The 20,343-nt window shown below is 32.7% G+C and overlaps 1 protein-coding gene across 1 annotated transcript in view; it reads left to right on the top strand.

Moving 5' to 3' along the window:
• Nucleotides 1-20,343, top strand: part of HTR2C (5-hydroxytryptamine receptor 2C) — a 302,228-nt gene that overhangs the window by 215,275 nt on the left and 66,610 nt on the right. The window contains exon 5 of the mRNA XM_072815412.1: nt 8,435-8,635. Within this exon, the coding sequence (XP_072671513.1) occupies nt 8,435-8,635 (201 nt within the window). The remainder of the gene's footprint in view (nt 1-8,434; nt 8,636-20,343) is intronic.

Genomic DNA, 20,343 nt, shown 5'->3' with positions numbered 1-20,343 from the left:
TTTTTTTAAGATTTTATTTATTTATTCATGAGAGACACAGAGAGAGAGAGAGAGGTAGAGACACAGGCAGAGGGAGAAGCAGGCTCCATGCGGGGAGCCGGACATGGGACTCGATCCCGGGTCTCCAGGATCACACCCAGGGCTGCAGGCGGCACGAAACCACTGTGCCAGGCTTAAGTTTAAATAAGAGTTGGGTTATTAGTTACCACTGCCCTAGAGCTTAAGTTTAAATAAGAGGTGGGTTATTGGTTACCAGGCTTCTAGATCATTTAAGCTATTAGTAATCACAACCAGTGCATCAGGAACAGAAGATCAAGTTGGAAGAGGACTTCATGAAGCAGCAAGCCCTCCAAAAGAAACCAGAACTTCGTGATACAGCAGTTAACCTTCACATGGGCAGGGAGGTTGAACATCCTGCATAGTGCTGCCAGGAAATCCCTATTTTATACTAAGGGGGCTGGCTGGTTGCATATGTAGGATGTCCCATCTCCCCGCCCACTTCATCGAGACGCATACCATAAACATCATCGCCTCACTGAAGAACCACAAAATCTGTGTGTCAAGGAAATACAGGTGCTGAGCTGTATGACTAGAAAGGCACTCTGACAAATGTGTTTAGTAGAGGATGGGGCACTGGATGTTATCACTTTGGCTTGTAAAATGCTCTGGGAGTGGATCTGTAAGCTCACGGTCAAGGTCAAATCGATCCCTAAACTCAAGGTCAAGCTAACAGTAAATTTTTAAAATGCCTCAATGTCAGAAGCAAAAGATTTTGGAGCAGTAGTACAGGGAAGATCCAATAATTCTAAATCAAGTTCATGTGGGTGGAAACAGTCTAATTATCAGAGAAGAATCAAGTTACAAGGGGGTGGGTATGATTCCAAGGGAGAAAGTTAGTGGCATATTCCTGAAAATATTTACAAGATATAACTGATGTCAGATGTAGTATCTAGTCATACCCAGGGAACTCTGTCAAAGGCAAAGGAATAGGAAATATCAAGAACAGGGCTGAATTTTCAAGAGTAGAGGGGCAAGAATAAAATGGTAAGGCAAAATCCAGTCAATCCTATGGGCTGGACTCTTCTGCTCCTGTATTCTAGTGGGAAGATATAATCTCAGAATAAAGAGAAGTCATTTAAATGGAATAAATACAGCTTTATTTTTGAAAATGTACTGTTATACTTAATTTCTCATTTTTCACTGTAAATTGCTGAAAATTTCACTATGGATATGTACATGGGAAATACTGACCTATGGGAGACTTGCTGGGAAATAATTAGTTCTGTTAATAGTACCAACTTGAATGACAGCCTGGGATGCCATCTCAAAAGACTTTGGAGTCCTAAAAAGGGTTTAATTGCTATGCAGTCAAACCTAGGTTAAGTTTTCAATCAACCATCCCTGGCTTTGGCACTCTTTAATTAGTGGCAAGTGGGCCAATCTTAGTCTAAGAGAAAGGCTGACTCTGTTGAAGATTAAAAACATTTGTATCCTTTTTTTCCTCAGCAGCACAGATTCTCCACTGGAACACTGAATTCAGTGCATGGTTCAGAAATATGTGGTTTTACATCTAAGGACCCAAAATGTGCATGCAAATTGATGGGCAAACTATTGTTTATAAAATTCCCTTATAATTGTCTATGGAGTCTATAGAGATATTCCCTCTTTCATCACTAGTATTGCTAGTTGTCTTCTACTTTTATTTCTCCCTCAATCTGCCTAGAAGTTTATCAATGTTATTGATCTTTTCAAAAAAACATTTCATTCCATTAAAAAAATTTTTTCTGTTAGAGTCTTTTCTCAGTTTCAATGATATCTGTGGTTATATTTACAACTTTCTTTCTTCTGATACTTTCATTTTAATTTACCCTTCTTTGTCCAGGACTTTAAAATGGAAATTAATTAATTCAGATCATGGTTTTGAGATTTTCTTCTTTTCTAAATTAAACCATTAATATTGGAAATTTCCCTCTGAGCACTGTTTTAGCACCATTGCACAAATTTTCATATGTTTTATTTTAATTTTTATCTAGTTCAAATTATTTCTTCATTGAATTTGAGTCTTCCTCTTTGAAACATAAATAATGTAGAACTGTGTTGTTTAATTTCCAAATACCTGAACTTTTTCAAGATACCTTTTTGTTACTGGTTTTTAGGTTAATTATTTTAAGATCAGAGAGTAGACATTGCATTATAGCAACCATCTTAATTTCTTAAGATTTATTTTGTGGCCCAGTATATGGTCTTTTCTGCTCAATTTTTTGTGGGCTTTTGAAAAGCATGTGTATTCTTCTATTGTCGGATATAGAGTGCTTTATAAATGTCAATTTAGTCAAGTTCCTTGTTAGTGCTACTCAGTATTTTACATCACTGGCAATTTTCTGCCTACTTTTGTCAATTACTGAGGAAAGAAAGTTGAAATCTCAAAGTATAATTGTGATTATAATTTTGATTTCTTTTTTTTTCCTATCAATTTTGCTTCATGAAATTTGAAGTACTGTTATTAGATACATAAATGTTTAGGATTGTTATATACCCTTGATGGAGTGACATTATCATTGTAACATGGTCTTTGTTATTCCTAGTAATATTATTTGAAATGAAATTTACTTTGATGTTAATACAGCAGCTCCAATAGTCCTTTGATTAGTGTTTGCATTGAGTGTCCCTTTCTATCTTTTTATTGTATATTTATCTCTATCTCCATATTCAAACTTGTAGGGTTCCTTACAGACAGCATATAATTGGGTAATATTTATTTTTGCTTTTAATCCTACATGTCTGTCTCTTTAAATTGATACAATTTATACCATTTACATTTAGTGCAGGTATTGGTTAGTTTGGAACTATGTTTACTATTTTATTGTTTTCTATTTATTCCTTCTTTTCTTATTTCTGAATTATTTTGAGGTTTATGCATTTTATTTTAGTATTCCACTTTTATTGAACTATTGGATTTTTTTACTATATTTTTTGTAAGGTTTTTTTTAGTAATTGCTCTCTAAATTAAAATATACAGACCTGGGCAGCCCTGGTGGTCCAGCGGTTTAGCGCCGCCTTCAGCCCCGGGCGTGATCCTGGGGACCTGGGATCGAGTCCCGCATTGGGCTCCCTGCATGGAGCCTGCTTCTCCCTCTGCCTGTGTCTGCCTCTCTCTCTCTCTCTTTTTCTCTCTCTGTGCCTCTCATGAATAAATAAAATAAAATAAAATAAAATAATAAAATAAAATATACAGACCTAATATTTCACAATTTCCCTAGTTACTATTTTATCACTTCAAGTGAATACAAAGACCCTATAACCATATAAATTCCTTTACTTTCTTCCTTTTTGTTTTAATTGTAATATGGGATACATCTATATACATGAAAAACATTCCAGACAACATTATAATTTTTGTTTTGAACCATCACATGCATTCTAAAGACCTAAGAAAATAAAAATAATGTATTATATTATATTTCACAGATTATTTACCAATTCTGCTCTTCAGTCATTCATTCTTGAAGTTTACAAGTTTTCTTGTAGTATAATTTCTTTCTTTCTGAGGAACATCTTTTAGCATTTTTTAGAGCAAGCTTCCTGACAGTCAGTTTTCTGTTTCACACTCATATGAAAATATCTTTATTTCACAGTCATTTTTTTAAAGATATTTCATTGAATGTAGAATTCTGGATTATGATTATATCTAGCCTCCATTATTTCTGATGAAAAATCTGAAGTTGTTCAAGCCATTGTTCCCTATAAAGAGTCATTTTCTCAGTTGCTTCAGGGTGTTTTCCTTATTCTTCTGTTTTCACCAGATTATGATGTATCTAGGCATGATTATCTACGAGTTTAACCATTTGGGTTTTGCAGAGTGTCTTAAATCTGTCAATTTGTTTTTCATCAAATATGAGAGTTAAACCATTATTTCTTCAAATCTCTTTTCTGTATCAATTTTTCCCCTCCTCAGATTCCAGTGGCCCCAATGTTACACATCTACATATTATTCCATAGATCCCTATTATATTCATTCATTATTATATTCATTTGGATAAATTTTTATTGATCTATATTCAGTTTTAATGACTCTTCATCTGTGTCATCTCCATTCTTTTATTATGACTATTCAGTGATTTTCTTCTTTCAGATGTTATATATTTTTTCAACTCTAAATTCTCCATTTGGTACTTTTTTATAAGTTCTACTTCTTATTTGAGATGTCCTCTTTCTATTTATTTCAAGAGCTTCCACCCTTCCTTCCTTGAGTATGGCTATGGTAACTGCTTTGAAGACTTTATCTGTAAATTTCTCTTGTTCAATTTATGAATTTAATGTAATTGAAATGTATTTGTTGCATTATTGTTTATAATATTTGTTAATGGTTTTCAGTAAATTATAAAATTTAAGGGGATTCCTTTCATCATCATATAATTAAAATTTTAATTAGGAATAGCTTCTGCATTTTATCAAACTATTCTTCAATATCTATTAAAAGATCAAAAAATGTCTTTACGAAATGTTAGTATAAGGTATTACATGGGCAGATTTTTATGATATTGAATTATTTTTGCATTCCTGAAATAGTTTTTGTTTTTACACAATGTATTATCCTTTTGACACTTTGCTAAATTCTATTTGTTAATGTATTGTTTGTAACTTTGAATCTATGTTGATGAATGTTATTTGTCTCTAGTCTCATTTTTTTCAGTGTTTTATAGGTTTTGATATTCACATTATATTGTTTTATGAAATGAATTATGGAAACTTTTAAACTTTTCTATGGTCCTTCATCTTTTCATACATGTTAACTTAATGAAATTACTTACCATCTTAATTTCTTTTCTAGGTTTGAGATTATTTCTTTTTTGTTTACTCTATTATATAAAAGGCAAATGCATAAAGCAGTACTTATAAATTTATGTTAATGGTTCCATAATGTGCAAAGATGTAATTTGTGACAAGAACAAAGACAGAAAGAGATATTAACAGAGCAAAAATTTGTATACTACTGAAACAAAATTAGTATTAATTAAAACTTGGGGGCGGCCCAGGTGGCTCAGCAGTTTAGCGCTGCCTTCAGCCCAAAGCCTGATCCTGGAGACCCGGGATCAAGTCCCATGTTGGGCTTCCTGCATGGAGCCTGTTTCTCCTTCTGCCTGTGTCTCTGCCCCTCTCTCTTTCTCTCTCTCTCTCTCTCTCCCTCTCTCTCTCTCTGTGTTTCTCATGAATAAATAAATAAAATCTTTAAAAAAATAATTAAAACTTGGTTGTTATAAAACCAAATAACAAATGGTGGAAATAATTCCTTCCATAGATGTAATTATTTTAAATATACATGGACTAAACTGTTCAATTAAAAAACAAAGATTACTGAGGGAGATGCTTGATGGGATGAGCACTGGGTGTTATATGTTGGCAAATTGAACTCCAATAAAAAATTACACAAAAAAAATAAAATAAAATAAAAGGCAAAGATTAGCAGAATTGTTTATATGATGCCAGAATGGATTTAAGAAGAGCCCTCTCAAATAGAAGGGAAGGGAGAAGAAATGGGTAGGAAATATCAGAAAGGGAGACAGAACATAAAGATTCCTAACTCTGGGAAACGAACTAGGGGTAGTGGAAGGGGAGGAGGGTGCGGGGTGGGGGTGAATAGGTGACGGGCACTGAGGGGGGCACTTGATGGGATGAGCACTGGGTGTTATTCTGTATGTTGGCAAATTGAACACCAATAAAAAATAAATTTATTATTAAAAAAAAAGAAGAAGAGCCCTCTCCACTTGATGGGATGAACACTGGGTGTTATACTATATGTTGGTAAATCGAACTTCAATTTAAAAAAATTAAAAAATCTAAAAAAAACGTAAAAAAAGAGCCCTCCTTTGTATGCTGTCAATAAGAGACTCATTTTAGATTCAAAGTCACAAATAGGTTAAAGTAAAATTGGAAAAGATATCCCATGCAAATAGTAACCAATAAAAGCTGAGGTGGCTATATTGGCATCAGACAAAACAGAACTTAAGACAAAAATTGTTATGAGAGATAAAGAAGGACATTATAAATTAATAAAGTGTCAAAGTATCAAGAAGATATAATAATTTCAAATATATATGCATACAACAGAGACCAAAACATATAGGAAGTGAAACTGACAAAAATGAGGAGAGAAAAAGATCTAAAATAATACTTGGAGACAGGAATATCCCATTTTCAATAATGAATAGAACAACTAAACAGAAGATAAATATGAAAATAGAGAACTTAAACAATACTATGAGTCAACTAATCCCATCAAACATATAATAGAGCACCCTATGCAACAATAGCAGAAAAAGCATTTTTCTCAACTGCACATGAAACATTTGCTGTGATAGATCATATACCAGACCTCAAAACAAGCATTAAAATTTTTAAATATCAGTATTCAAAGGATCTTCTCCAAAATGAAACTAGAAATCAATAACAGAAGAAACTGACAAATTCACAAATATGTGGAATTTAAACACCACAATCACTATTAAACAACCAGTAGATCAAAGAAGAAATTACAAGTGAAATTGGAAAATATTTTGAGAAAAGTGAAATAAAAACTTATCAAAACTGATGGGATGCAGCAAACACAGTGCTCTGACAAAAATTTATAGCTTTAAATGCCTACATTTTAAAAGAAGAAATATCCCAAATCAAAGACCTAACTCAAGATCTTGAGAAACTAGAGAAGAATAAACTTAACCCAAACTATCAAAAGAAAGAAAATGGTAAAGATTAAAATGGAGATAAACAAAATAAAGAATAGAAAAAAAAAAAAAAAAAAACAAGAAAGTCCAGGACCACATGGCTTCACTGACAAATTTTACCAAACATTTAAAGAATGAACACCAATTCTTATCAAATTCCTACAAAATAGGTGAGAGAACACTTTGTAACTCATTCAATGAGACCAGCATTACCCAGATACCAAAGCCAGATAATGACATTTCAAGAAAAGACAAGTATAGAACAATATTACTAATAAATATAGATGCAAAAATTCTCAACAAAATACTAGCAAATTGGGATCCCTGGGTGGCGCAGCGGTTTGGCGCCTGCCTTTGGCCCAGGGCGCGATCCCGGAGACCCGGGATCGGATCCCACGTCGGGCTCCCGGTGCATGGAGCCTGCTTCTTCCTCTGCCTGTGTCTCTGCCTCTCTCTCTCTCTTTGTGTGACTATCATAAAAAAAAAAAAAAAAAATACTAGCAAATTAAATATCACATCATAGTATACACCATACCCAAATGAGATTTATCACAGGAATGCAACGATGGTTCAACATGTAAAAATCAACTAATGGAATCACATCACATTAATAGAATTAAGGTAAGAAAACCACAAAATCAACTCAATTGATTCAAAAAACACATTTGACAAAAACCCATCACTCTTTTATGATAAGAACACTCAATAAACTATAAATAGAAGGAAACTTCTTCAACATGATAAAAGGTATTTATGAAAAACCCACAGCTAACATTCTACTTACTAGTGAAAGAATGACAAATTTTCTTTTAAGATCAGGAAAAAGACAAGATGGCTGTTTTTACTTCTTCCATTCAACATTGTACTGGAAATTTTATATAGAGCAATTAAGCAAGAAAGAAAATAAAAGGCAAGGGAAAATTAGAAAAGTTAAATTATCTCTATTCAATGATGACTGAATCTTGTAAACAGAAAATCCTAAAGAATCCACACACACAACAATAAATCTAATAAATGAATTCAGCAAAATTGCAGGATACAAGATTAACACCTGAAAAGCAGTTATAGTTCTACATACTAGCTATGAACTGTCCATAAAGGAAATTTTTTAAATGATTCTATTTACAAGAGCATCAAAAAAAAAAAAAAAAAAAAAACCTCAATTAATAAGAGCTTTAGCCAAAAAGGAATAAAGTACTGATACATGGTACAAAATGGATGAACCTCAAAGATAATATGTTAGTGAAAGAAGCCAGGCACTTATTGCATGATTCCATTTATATAAAATATCCTGATTAGTTAAATCCATAGAGACAAAAACAGATTAGAATTTTTCAGGGGCTGGAGGAGGGGAGAATGGGGAGTGACTGCTTAATGAATAGTGGTCTCCTTTTGGAATGATGAAATGTTTTGTAACTAGAAAGAAGTGATGGTCGTATAGTATTGTGAATGTACTAAATGCCACAGGACTATACACTTTTAAATGATTAATTTTATGTTATGTAAATTTTATGTCAATAAGAAATAGTGTATGTAACACTGAAGGCATTATCATCATCGTCATCATCATTACTTGGAAAATAATGTTTCTCAAATTTCACTTTCTTTAAAAAGCTTAGATTATGAGAGGAAAATAATAAGTAGGCTAAAATGTAGAACTAGGTGGTATAATTTGGATACTATGTTCTTGTCTTCTCTCTTTTCTCTTTCAGATTATGTCTGGCCACTACCTAGATATTTGTGCCCCGTCTGGATTTCTTTGGATGTTTTATTTTCTACAGCGTCCATCATGCACCTCTGCGCTATCTCGCTGGATCGGTATGTAGCAATACGTAATCCTATTGAGCATAGCCGTTTCAATTCGCGGACTAAGGCCATCATGAAGATTGCTATTGTTTGGGCAATTTCGATAGGTAAATAACGTTCTTGGCCATTAGAATTGCAGCGGCTATGCTCAATACTTTCGGATTATGTACTGTGAACAACGTACAGACGTCGACTGGTAACATTTGCGTTTAATCGGGATTCTATTTAAGAATTATTCTTAACCTATTTATCTGATATTTAGGTTAACAATAATGAAAGAAATGTATGTTAATATGTGTATGTAAGGTTTCTATTTATGCTGCTAAATTATTTTAAGCATCAATATGCCAATGAATTCTGCAACACAGATACAAAATCTTTGAGATATTTAAAACGATTTGAAGATAAAGATATATGGTAGTCTAAATTTTTTAAATATAGAATTAAAAAATATAAATCTATCACAGAATATTAATCTTAATATTTTATTCTAATTTCATATCTTCTTGAATGGAAAAGTATATAGTGTCATGTGACTCTTCATGAAGTAAACATGACTAAATTTGTGCTATTAATTGACCTCAAATACACTTTTTTGCCTCCGGTTTTAAATATCTCCTTAGGTTCTGCTTATACAATAAGAGAAAAAAATCCATTTTTTAAAAGATTTGGGGGAGATTGAAGGGAGAGAAATGGTCATCTTATTGCTTGTGATGGAGATATTCACAAATGCCTTAACAATACTAATATTCAAGTCACAAAACTTAACCAGTTGGAATGTACACTAGAAATAAGGATGGACCACTCTTCAATGAAATTCAGGTCACGATTAAGTTATGTGTGTAACCAATAAAAATCTGAAGCTTGAAAATTGGGTTAAGGTGATTTCATATTTTTCAAGTTTCTAATTTCTCTAACATAAGCAAAAGATTCATTGTACACTTCAAATTATTTCCTTTAATAATTTTTAATTGCAGTAGCTAGAATACAATGATAGACACATTAAGAGACAAAACAACATGAATCAGGTATAACATAACAGAAGATAATACAAATGAACTCACTGACACTCAAGATAGTGGAATTACCAGACATAGACTTTAAAGAATTATTTGTATTATGCATGTGAAAATTATAAGCTGAATTTAAATATTTCAATTTTTTTTAATTTTTATTTTTTTAATTTTTATTTATTTTTTATAGTCAAAGAGAGAGAGAGGGGCAGGGACACAGGCAGAGGGAGAAGCAGGCTCCATGCACCATGACCCGACGTGGGACTCGATCCCGGGTCTCCAGGATCACACCCTGGGCCAAAGGCAGGCGCTAAACCACTGCGCCACCCAGGGATCCCTGAATTTAAACATTTCAGCAGGAAACTACAAACTATTAACAGGGACATTTAAGATTTGAGAAGCAGCTGGAAAATTTGGAGCTTAGGCATAACACAAAACCCAAGAACTCAAAGCCAGTTTAGACATAACTAAAAAGAGCATTACTGGAGATTGATTAGAAGAAACAATGATGAATGAAGCAAGGAGAATTGGAAGGATACAAAAGAGAGAAGAAAGAGTAAGATGAGACCTATAGCCTGGGTGGTGCAGTGGTAAGCATCCAACTCTTTGTTTCAGCTCAGGTCATGATCTCAGGTTATGAGACAAGCCTCACATCAGGCTCTATGCTCAGCACAAAGTCTGTTTAAGTTTCTCTTCTCCCTTTGCCCCTTCCCCCATGCACTCATGCTTTCTGTCTCTCAAATAAATAAATAAATCTTAAGAACAAAATAAAGTGAGAGAATTTTTACAACGTGAGTGAAGAATGTCAGAAAAGCAATATTTGAAGAAATAATGGCCTTTGGATTTGATGAAAGACGCTGATTCTCATATTGAAAGAGCTCAACAGACCTCAAGCAGAATGAATAAGAAATCAACATTTGGACCCCTCATAACATTTCATTAAAAAAAGAAAAAAATCAATTTTAAAGAGATAGAGATGAACTTCAATAGAACAATGATAAGATAGATGAATGGCTTCTCAACAGCAACAATGAAAGCGAGGTGTTGAAGTGACAGTGTCAATGTGCTGATAAAAAGTGAATGCTAAATTAAAGCCATATAGTCAGCAAAATTATACCTCAGGAATTGAAGTGAAATGAGGACTTTATTGGGCCAAAAAAAGCCAAGAGAACACAATAAAAATAGACTCCTACTTAAGAAAATCCTAAAGGATGTTCTTAAAACAAAAGAAAATGGCCACAGATAGAAGATTGGAGATGCAAGAAACAGGAACAGTGAAAAACGACACATGTGGAATTACTGTGTTGTACATCTAAAACAAATGTAACATTGTGTCAACTATATGCAAAGTTTATTTTTTAAATGAATCACTGAAAAAGAAAAGAAAATGGTAAATGTATCATTAAATATGAATAAACATTGATTATATAAAATAATATTTATCAAAATTGACCATATAAATCAATTCTCTAAATTTCAAAGTACTGGAATCGTAAAGTGCATATTCTTTGGCTGAAATTCAAATGAGACAGAAATGTTTATCAAAAGATAACTAGAAAATCTCCATATATTTGGAAATTAAGAAATTACTTTCCAACAAGCTTTGATCCAATAGATTTCAAATCCATTGATAATTCTTCATTTATTATTTAAATCATTTATTATTATGTGATTATAAAATTATAATTTTTCTTACTTTATCATTCTTCCTTTATTAGTTAACATTATACTGTAAGGAAGAATTTTCCCCTCCCACCCTTTGTCATTTATTTATTCATATTGGTAAAAACTTTTGCTGTAATCAATATTACTTAAGTCATTACTGTACTTAATTATTTTTTATGCTCAATTGTCCTAGATTATTTCATGAGAACTCCTCTTAATATGTACCATCAGTTTTTGAGCACTTACTTTCTGGCATGAATTATGCCAGATTCACCTTTTATTTTCCATGCCCCAATTCTGAAATCAGTAGTCAATAAAAGGAAACTTTGTTCTTTTTAGTGGTCTATTATTTTATAAAACCAGATATGGAATCTAAGTATGCTCATTGCTACTCAGACATTTTTGCTCCTATATGTCTATGCCTTTAATCCCAATCCAGTAATGCAAGATTCTTCTGACACTTTCCTAATTCCTTGTTATTCCTCATTTTTCTCACAATAAGCAATTTGGTCTCCAAATGCATCTATTTATTTTTTCATTTATTTATTTAATTTCTTATTTATATTTTTAAAAATCCTACAATACAACAAATTCATTTCAGAATATCTAGCCTCATATCAGTACAATAAGTAAAATGCTATTTTAAAATTGTTATTACAATTTTTTTTTGTCTTTAGAATGTTTCCCACCAAGTGTATGTAACCAAAGCATTGTGTTCAAAATGCTAGGATTCATTTGAATTTTTTTCTTCTGTTGGTTCTGTTACCAATTGTTCATAGTTAGGGATTTTTTGGTTTCTGTATACACTCAATATTGATGTACCCCACATTGTTGACTTTATTTTTAATGTGTAAAACCTTAATATCATGTTCCATACCATATGATTTCACTCATATGTGGAATTTAAGAAACAAAACAAACAAAGGTAGAAACAAACAAGCAAAGGTAGAAAATGAAAGAGAGAGTTAAAGCAAGAAACAGACTTTTAAGTATATAGAACAATCTGAGGGTTACTAGAGGGGAGGGCCAAGGGACAATGGGTTGAATAGGTGTTGGAAATTAAGGAGTGTATTTGTGATAAGCACAAGGTGACATATGGAACTGTGGAATCATTATATTGTACGCCTGAAACTAATATAACACTGTGTGTTAACTAACTAGAATTAAAATAAAAACAAATATATATCATGTTCCAAAAGTCAAAACTACACAAATATCAGAGATATGTCAGGCTTTCTTCTATCTATTGGTTAACCCACTCACTAATTTCTGAAGTATATTGCTGGAGATTATTTTTGCAAAAAAAAAAAAACCCACACATATATTGTTTATCTTTTCTTAGATAAAAGATAAAATACTACATACATGTTAACACATTGACATTTTTCACTTGATAGTATGTCCTGGAACCACTCTATATCAACTCATAGCAAGATGGTAGATGTAAACTGAAATATCATGTATATGGCCAGAACATTGCATTTAAAAGCCAAATTTCTTCTATTTTTCACACCTGCTAGTACTGTACTGGATAGGTACATCATAATTTATTTAACCAATCTCCTGTGTGGTATGAGCATTTGAAGTTGTTTCTCATATCTTGTAATTACTGAGAATTCCACCAAAAATAATCATTTGCATATCACTCTGCATACTTCTCACTCTGTATATGTTTCATACTTTTGGAAATTTAGTTTCAACAAAAATTCCTAACAAAAATTCCTAATTTACCAAGAGGTAAATGTATACATAACAATTAGTAAGGAGTTGAGCCATTTTTCATTCCTACTAGCAATGTAAGAGACCCCGTTTCCCCAAAGCCTTGATAAAAAGTGTATTTTCAAACTTTTAAAATTTTGCCAATCCAATAGGTGCAAAATATCAACTTAGTTTCATTTTGCATCTACTTTATCATGAAAGAAATTGAGCTTGTTTTCTTATGTTTAAAATGCCATTGCTAAATTAGTTATATGCAAAGTGTACCTTTTGCTAATTTTTGTTTTTTAATCGTTTTCTTTCTCAATTTCAATATCTCTTGATACATCACATATAATAAACATTTTACATGTTATAAGTGAAAATATTTTTTACTGTGTTTACTATTTGCTATCACTTATGATGCATCTGCCATGCAGAATTGTTCCTTTTTGCAGTTCATTTTATCACTCAGATTTCATTTCTATGTTGCGTGATTGTATAAATTCTTGCCCCACACTCAGGTTAGATAGTAAATCACACATATCTTGCTCATTGTTTACATTAGGTCTCCAATACATTTGGAGTTTATTTTTTGTATGTGGAATTTATTTTGTACGTGAGATATGCATTCGATTTTATCTTTTTCTGAATAATCATTCAGTTGCTTCATGCTGTTTATTTAAAAGGTTTATGTAGTCTGTAACTTACAATGCCACCTGTATAGTATATTAAACTATCTTCCATACCTGGGCTTATTTTTAAAGTTTATGTTGTATTCCAATAGTTTGTCCATTCATGTGCCAATTCCCCACTGTTTTAATTATGAAGATTCCATAATAAATACTGTCAACCCATATGGTTCATCTTCACTCATAACTCTTATCTTTTAGAGCTTGCCTAGGTATTCTGGAATGTTTAATTTTCCTTATGAACTTTTACATTAAATTTCCTATTCCCATTTCAAAATCCTGTTTGTATTTTGATAGGGGTCTCTTTAAAATTATGAAATAATCTAGAAAGACGGTAACTGAAGTCTAAAAAAAAAAATACTTTCTTTAATCTATTTACTAATTTAAATTATGGCCAGTCTGTAACTTAAACTTTACAGCCAAGTTTATCATATGGTCACTTTCATGTCTTCCTTATTGCCATTTATATTTCATCTCACAAGAATTAATTTTGTAGGGCAGCCTGGGTAGCTTAGCGGTTTAGCACCGCCTTTGGCCCAGGATGTGATCCTGGAGACCTGGGATCAAGTCCCACGTCAGGCTCCCAGCATGGAGCCTGCTTCTCCCTCTGCCTGAGTCTCTGCCTCTCTCTTTCTGTGTCTCTCATGAATAAATAAATAAAATATTTTTTAAAAAGAATTAATTTTGTAGCTCTCTTTACTGAAGCTGTTCTCTGCAAATTCATTAGTGACTTCTTAATTATCTAATTCATCAGTTCTCAAACTTTTTGATCTCAAGATATCTTTACACATTTAAACTATTGAAGGCTATAATTTATATATAGAGATATATATATTTAACTATAAACTAGATATAGTTTATTATATCTATATCTATAGTTTATAGTTTATTTAAACTATATATATATCTCTCAATATTTATTGTCCTAGAAATTAAAATTGAGACTTTTTTTATGTATGAATTTATTTAAAAACCAAGAAACCTATTATATGGTAATATAAATAACATAGCTCTTTGAAAAATAGCTGCATTTTCCAAAAAAAAAAAAAATGAAGTTAGTGAAGAGTGACATTGTCTTAGACTTTAAAAATCTCTTTATCGTCTGACTTCATAGAAGACAGCAAGATTCTCTGCTTCTGCATCTAATCTGTCTCAGTGAGTTGCTTTGGTTGAATTATGTGAAGAAAATACATATCCTCATATAGATAGGTAGCTTCAATACAAGAAAGTATTTTAATAATGTTTTCAGATAACATTGGACATTTCCTTTGATACTCACTGAAACCCAGTATGTTCTTTAGTTTCTTAAATTTAGTTGCAATATGTGCTTAGAAACCATATCACTGATTTGTTTCATATACTGTTACATTAAAAGCCACTAATTTGTCTTGCGCTTTGATATTTTACCCAAGATTTATCTTGTAACATCAAGCATAGATCAGTTAGAAAATATTGGTTCCCTGAGTTATGCAGATTTCTCAAATATTAATACAATATCAAAAAATCGCATGCATTAGTAATCCCTACCAATCTTACCAGAAAAGTCTCTAAATATTGGAGAAGTGTCAAACTCCCAGGGATGTGTCCAAGTTTTCCAAATTTCCAATATTCACTTGAGAGCTCAAATTTTATCATTAGCGGTAAATACCATCTGTCTTTTTCCCTGACATGACGAGTTCAACACATCCATTTTTAAGAAACTATCTGCCAGGGATGCCTGAGTGGCTCAGCGGTTGAGCGTCTGCCTTTGGCTCAGGGAGTCCAGGAGTCCAGGATTGAGTCCCACATCTGGCTCCATGCAGGGAGCCTGCTTCTCCCTCTGCCTGTGTCTGTTCTGTCTCTCTCTCTCTCTCTCTCTCTCTCGGTCTCCCATGAATAAATAAATAAAATCTTTTTTAAAAAGGAAAATATCTGCCAAATATCCAAGTATGAATAATGCTAGTGTGTCTGGCAGTCATTCTTTCAAGGAAAAATATTGTATCACAGGAAAAGGGTCTAGTGCATCCTCCAACTCTAATGACTGCATAAGTATTTTTCCTCAAAGTAACCATCTTATATCAGTATGCAGCAGAAGTACTCTATGTATACTTTCATTTCATCACATGGATTAATGAAAGTAAAAATTTAGTAAAATTAATATTTTTCACTGCTTCACTAAGGGCATTCTTAAATAAAACTTGTCTTTTTTCCTTGAAAGTGTGTGGTGGTGAGCAAAACAATGATTACCTGTACAATTTGGTGTCATGAGTCTTGCTCATGTTAAGGCACCAGTAGTTTTACCCACTATTATTTGGTACCATCACCAAAAGTGTAAACACAGAAAAAACAGCAAATAACACAGTAAATATTATTATGGAAGCAGTTTTGATGTCACCATATCATTGAAAAAGTCTTAGAGACACCCAGTTATTCATGGGCCACACTTTCTAAGAGCTGTGTTTCCAATTTTAGCTTCTTCTGTGGCATTTTGAAGCTGTTGACAATGCTTTCCTCATAATTCTCTCTTCCTTGGCAAGCTATGACATCATTTTTCTTTGGTTTTCTTCACTCTTACCTTTCTGTCTGCTGTTATTTATTCTCTTCATTTTCTGCTTTACTCTCACTCTTCCCCAAGATTCTCTTCTTTCCAGTTGCTTATACAGTTTTCTTGGTTTACTTCATCCACAGAAAAAATTAAAATTGATCTACTGTTGACTCTCAAGTAAGCATTTCTATTTCTATCCAGATTATATCCAGATCTCTAGTTTCAGATGTATAGGAGTATAGAGATGAATGTTGGACATGTATCTCAAACGCCATCCTGCCAAATTGCACTCAAAACCTTCCCCCATCTCAAGTTTTTCTTCACCCATTTTTGTTTCTCAAGTGAACAGCAACATCTCCCATTTACCCAAAAAGGAAACTGAGAATCATTTTAGAATTCTTCTCTCTCTCCCCATGGCAGATCAACACAACCTATCCTCAACATTCCTTAATATTTTTCACATTCCAGTCACTCCATTTACTCATTTGATTTCTTGATTTATGTCTTTTTTTTATTTAAATTCAAGTTAGTTAACATATAGTGTATTATTAGTTTCAGGGTAGAATTTACTGATTTCTCAGCTGCATATAATACCCAGTGCTTATTATATCAAGTGCCCTCCTTAATGCCCATCATCCAATTACCTCATTCTCTCTGCTTGTTAAGCCTTAATTGTTAACCATTTATGCATTCACATCTCCTTCTCTCCTACCTCTGTGAAAGGAATGATTCTCACCATACCCAAATCACATCTTCACTTCCCTAAGTAAGGCAGGTACACCCATGATAAGAATAATAGTTCTTCTCCAAATCTCCATGTTCAATTACTCAGAGAATTCCTTCAAACCTGGCTTTATTTTTATATCATTTTCTCCGTGCTTTCTTTATTGTGTGCTTTGACATTTTAACCACCTTGGTTTTCTCATGTTGGTTCACCCTTCTCCTTTGGCCAGGGCAATTTTCTATTGCTATGCGAAATTCTCTACTGTATTAGTGATTTAGTTATTTTGATATGCAGTAAGGTACTGCCTTAAGGAATTTTGTCCACTCTCATGACTCATTAGTAGCCATGGTTCACAAATTTAATGCCTTCCAAATATCTCCTCTATCTCATTTTGCAACCTCTGAAACAATTTTCACTTTAAGTCAGTGGTTCTGACCTAGGTCTATGAATAAAATTCATGGTATCTATAAACTAAAACTTAAAAAAAATTAAGTGTGACATATACAGTAAAGTACACAAATCTTGTGTATAGCTTAATGAATTTCTACAGATGTATTCACCACTGCAATGAACACACAGGAAAAGATAGAGAACATTCCAAATATCCAGAGGATGATCTGTTGCCTCCTTTCTGTAATCTCCTTTGGGTAACCAATATTCTGACTTCTAAAACCACAGATTAGTTTTGCCTATTTGGAACATCATATAAATGGAAGCACATAATATATACTCTTTTATGTATTCTTTATCAATAGTTCTTTTTCATTGTCACATAGTGTTCCATTATATAAACATTTAAAAATGAATTTATCTTGTTAATATTGGTGAATATTTGGTTTGTTTCCAGTGTTTGGATATTATAAATAAAGTTGCAAAGAACTGGAGTGTCCATGCTTTTTAGTGAATAAAAACATTCAATTCTGTTGCTATTTTAACCAAAAGAGAAATCTGAGGATCATTTTAGACTTATTCAGTGTATATTGTCAAAGGTTTTTCCAAACCACTCGTGTCCATTTACAAAACCATCCACAAAACAAGAGGTGAAAGAAATATAATGTAAGAAGTATAAGAAAAAATAAAGTTTTTGCCAAAAATTCATATTTTTGGTCTTAATTGTGGGCCAACACACACATTTTCTATTAGGGTCAGGTAGGAAATATTTTAGAATTTGTGGGCCATTTATGGTCTCTGTTGCATATGTTTTTAACAACCTTTTAAAATGTAAAATAATTCTTAGTCAATACAAATACAGTCTGTAGGCCAAATTGGGCCCGTTGAGTCCCAGTTTGCTAAACTCTGGTCCTAATAATTAAATTATGTTCTGGTAAGTATGTAGTAATGGTCTCGTTTTAGTAATGATTTTTATATCTCTCATGACTTACAATGTTGAAGATTTTTTCTTCTGTTTGATGAATTTTGATGTTTTCTTTCATATCCTTTGTGATGCATCTTTTTGAAACATTCGCCTATTTTCAATTTAGCTATCTTTCACTAATTGATTTCTCGAGGTCTTTTTTACATTCTAGATTGAGTATTTTTCTGAATAAATATATTCAGAATATTTTCTCTTAGTCTGTGCCTAGTTTTCTACTATTTTAATGAAGTTCACTCTGTCAGTGTTTACTTTAATAGAGATTTTTACATCCAGTGTAAGAAAATTTTTTCTATCCAAAGTTCAAGAGGATAAATCCCTCTGGTTTTGGTGTTGCTTTGTTTTTTCTTAATAGTTTCATGATCTTAGCTTTCACATTTAAGTCTAATAGACATCTTACTTTAATTCTTGTAGTGGTTGGATTTTTTTTTCCCCATTGACTACCTAATTGATTCAACACCACTTATTAAAAAGATTATCCTCGGGGTCACCTGAGTGGCTCAGTTGGTTAAGCATCTGCCTTCGGCTCAGGTTATGGTTCCAGGGTCCTGGGATTGAGCCCCCCACATCAAGCTCCATACATACTGTTTCCTATAGTGGCTTTAGCAATTTACATGCCTACCGACAGTGCACCAAGGTTCCTTTTTCTCCACATCTTTGAAAACACATGTTGTCTCCTGTATTTTTTTTTATTTTAGCCATTCCAATAGGTATGAGGTAATATTTCATTGTGGTTTTGATTTGCATTTCCCTGATGATTAATTATGTTGACCACTGTTTTGTGTACCTGTTGACCATTTATAGGTCTTCTTCGGAAAAATGTCTATTCGGGTTTTTTGTCCATTTAAAAAACTTTTTAAATAAGTTGTTTTTTATTTTGAAATAATTGTAGATTCACATGCAGTTCTAAGAAATAAGAAAGAAATTCTGCATACTCTTTTTTAAGTTTTCAGCATGGTAACATCTTCCTTTACCCATTTTTTAATTGGGTTGTTTTCCTGTTATTGAATTATATGAATTCCTTACATATTTTAGATTTTAACCCCTTATCAGATACATGGCTTACAAATATTTCCTCCCACTCCTTTGGTTGCCTTTTCATCTTTTGATTGTTTTCTTTGCTATGAAAAAGCTTTTTAGTTTGATGTAGTCCCATTTATTATTGCATTTGTTGTTTGTACTTTTGGTATCACATCCAGAAAAATCTTTGCCAACACTGAAGTCAAGGGACTTTTTCCTTATGTTGTTTTTCTAGGACTCGTGTACTTTTAGGACTTACATTTAAGTCTTTAATCCATTTCAAGTTAATTTTTGTGAATGGTGTTAAGATTAGGGTACAATTTCATTCTTCTGCATGTGAATATGCAGTTTTCCCAGTATTATTTCTTGAACAGACTATCCTTTCCCCCATTGAGTATTCTTGGCTCCCTTGTCAAATATTTGTTGAAGATATATGCATGGGTTTATTTCTGAGCTTTTGATTATGTTCCATTGGTCCATGTGTCTGTTTTTACACCAGTACCATAATGCTTTGACTATAATAGCTTTGTAGTATGGTTTAAAATCAAGAAGTATAATGCCTCCAGCTTTGTTGTTATTTCTCAAATTACTTTGGCTGTTTGGTGTCTTTTCTGGCTCCATACAAATTTTGGCATTGTCTTCTCTATTTTCGTGATAAGTGCCATTCAGATTTTGAAAAAGAGTTTCATAGAATTTATAGATGGCTTTGGGTAGTATGAACATTTTAACAATATGAATTCTTCCAATCCATGAGCACACATATATTTCCACTTATTTATGTCTTCTTCAATTTCTTTCACCAGAGTCTTACAGCATTCAGTGCACAGATCTTTTTATGAAATTGCTTAAACGTGGAATGCCTGGGTGGCTCAGTGGTTGAGCGCCTGCCTTCAGTCTAGGGTGTGATCCTGGAATCCCAGGATCAAGTTTCACATCTGGCTCCCTGCATGGAGCCTGCTCCTCCCTCTGCCTGTGTCTCTGCCTCTCTCGCTCTCTGTGTCTCTCATGAATAAATAAAATCTTAAGACAAAACAAAACAAAAAACAAATTAAACATATTCCTAAGTATTTTATTGTTTTGATAAGACTATAAATGGGATATTTTTCTTTA

This window comes from Canis lupus, chromosome X (assembly GCF_048164855.1).
Source record: "Canis lupus baileyi chromosome X, mCanLup2.hap1, whole genome shotgun sequence".
Taxonomy (NCBI): Eukaryota; Metazoa; Chordata; class Mammalia; order Carnivora; family Canidae; genus Canis; species Canis lupus.
This window is presented reverse-complemented; position numbering and strand designations above follow the sequence as displayed.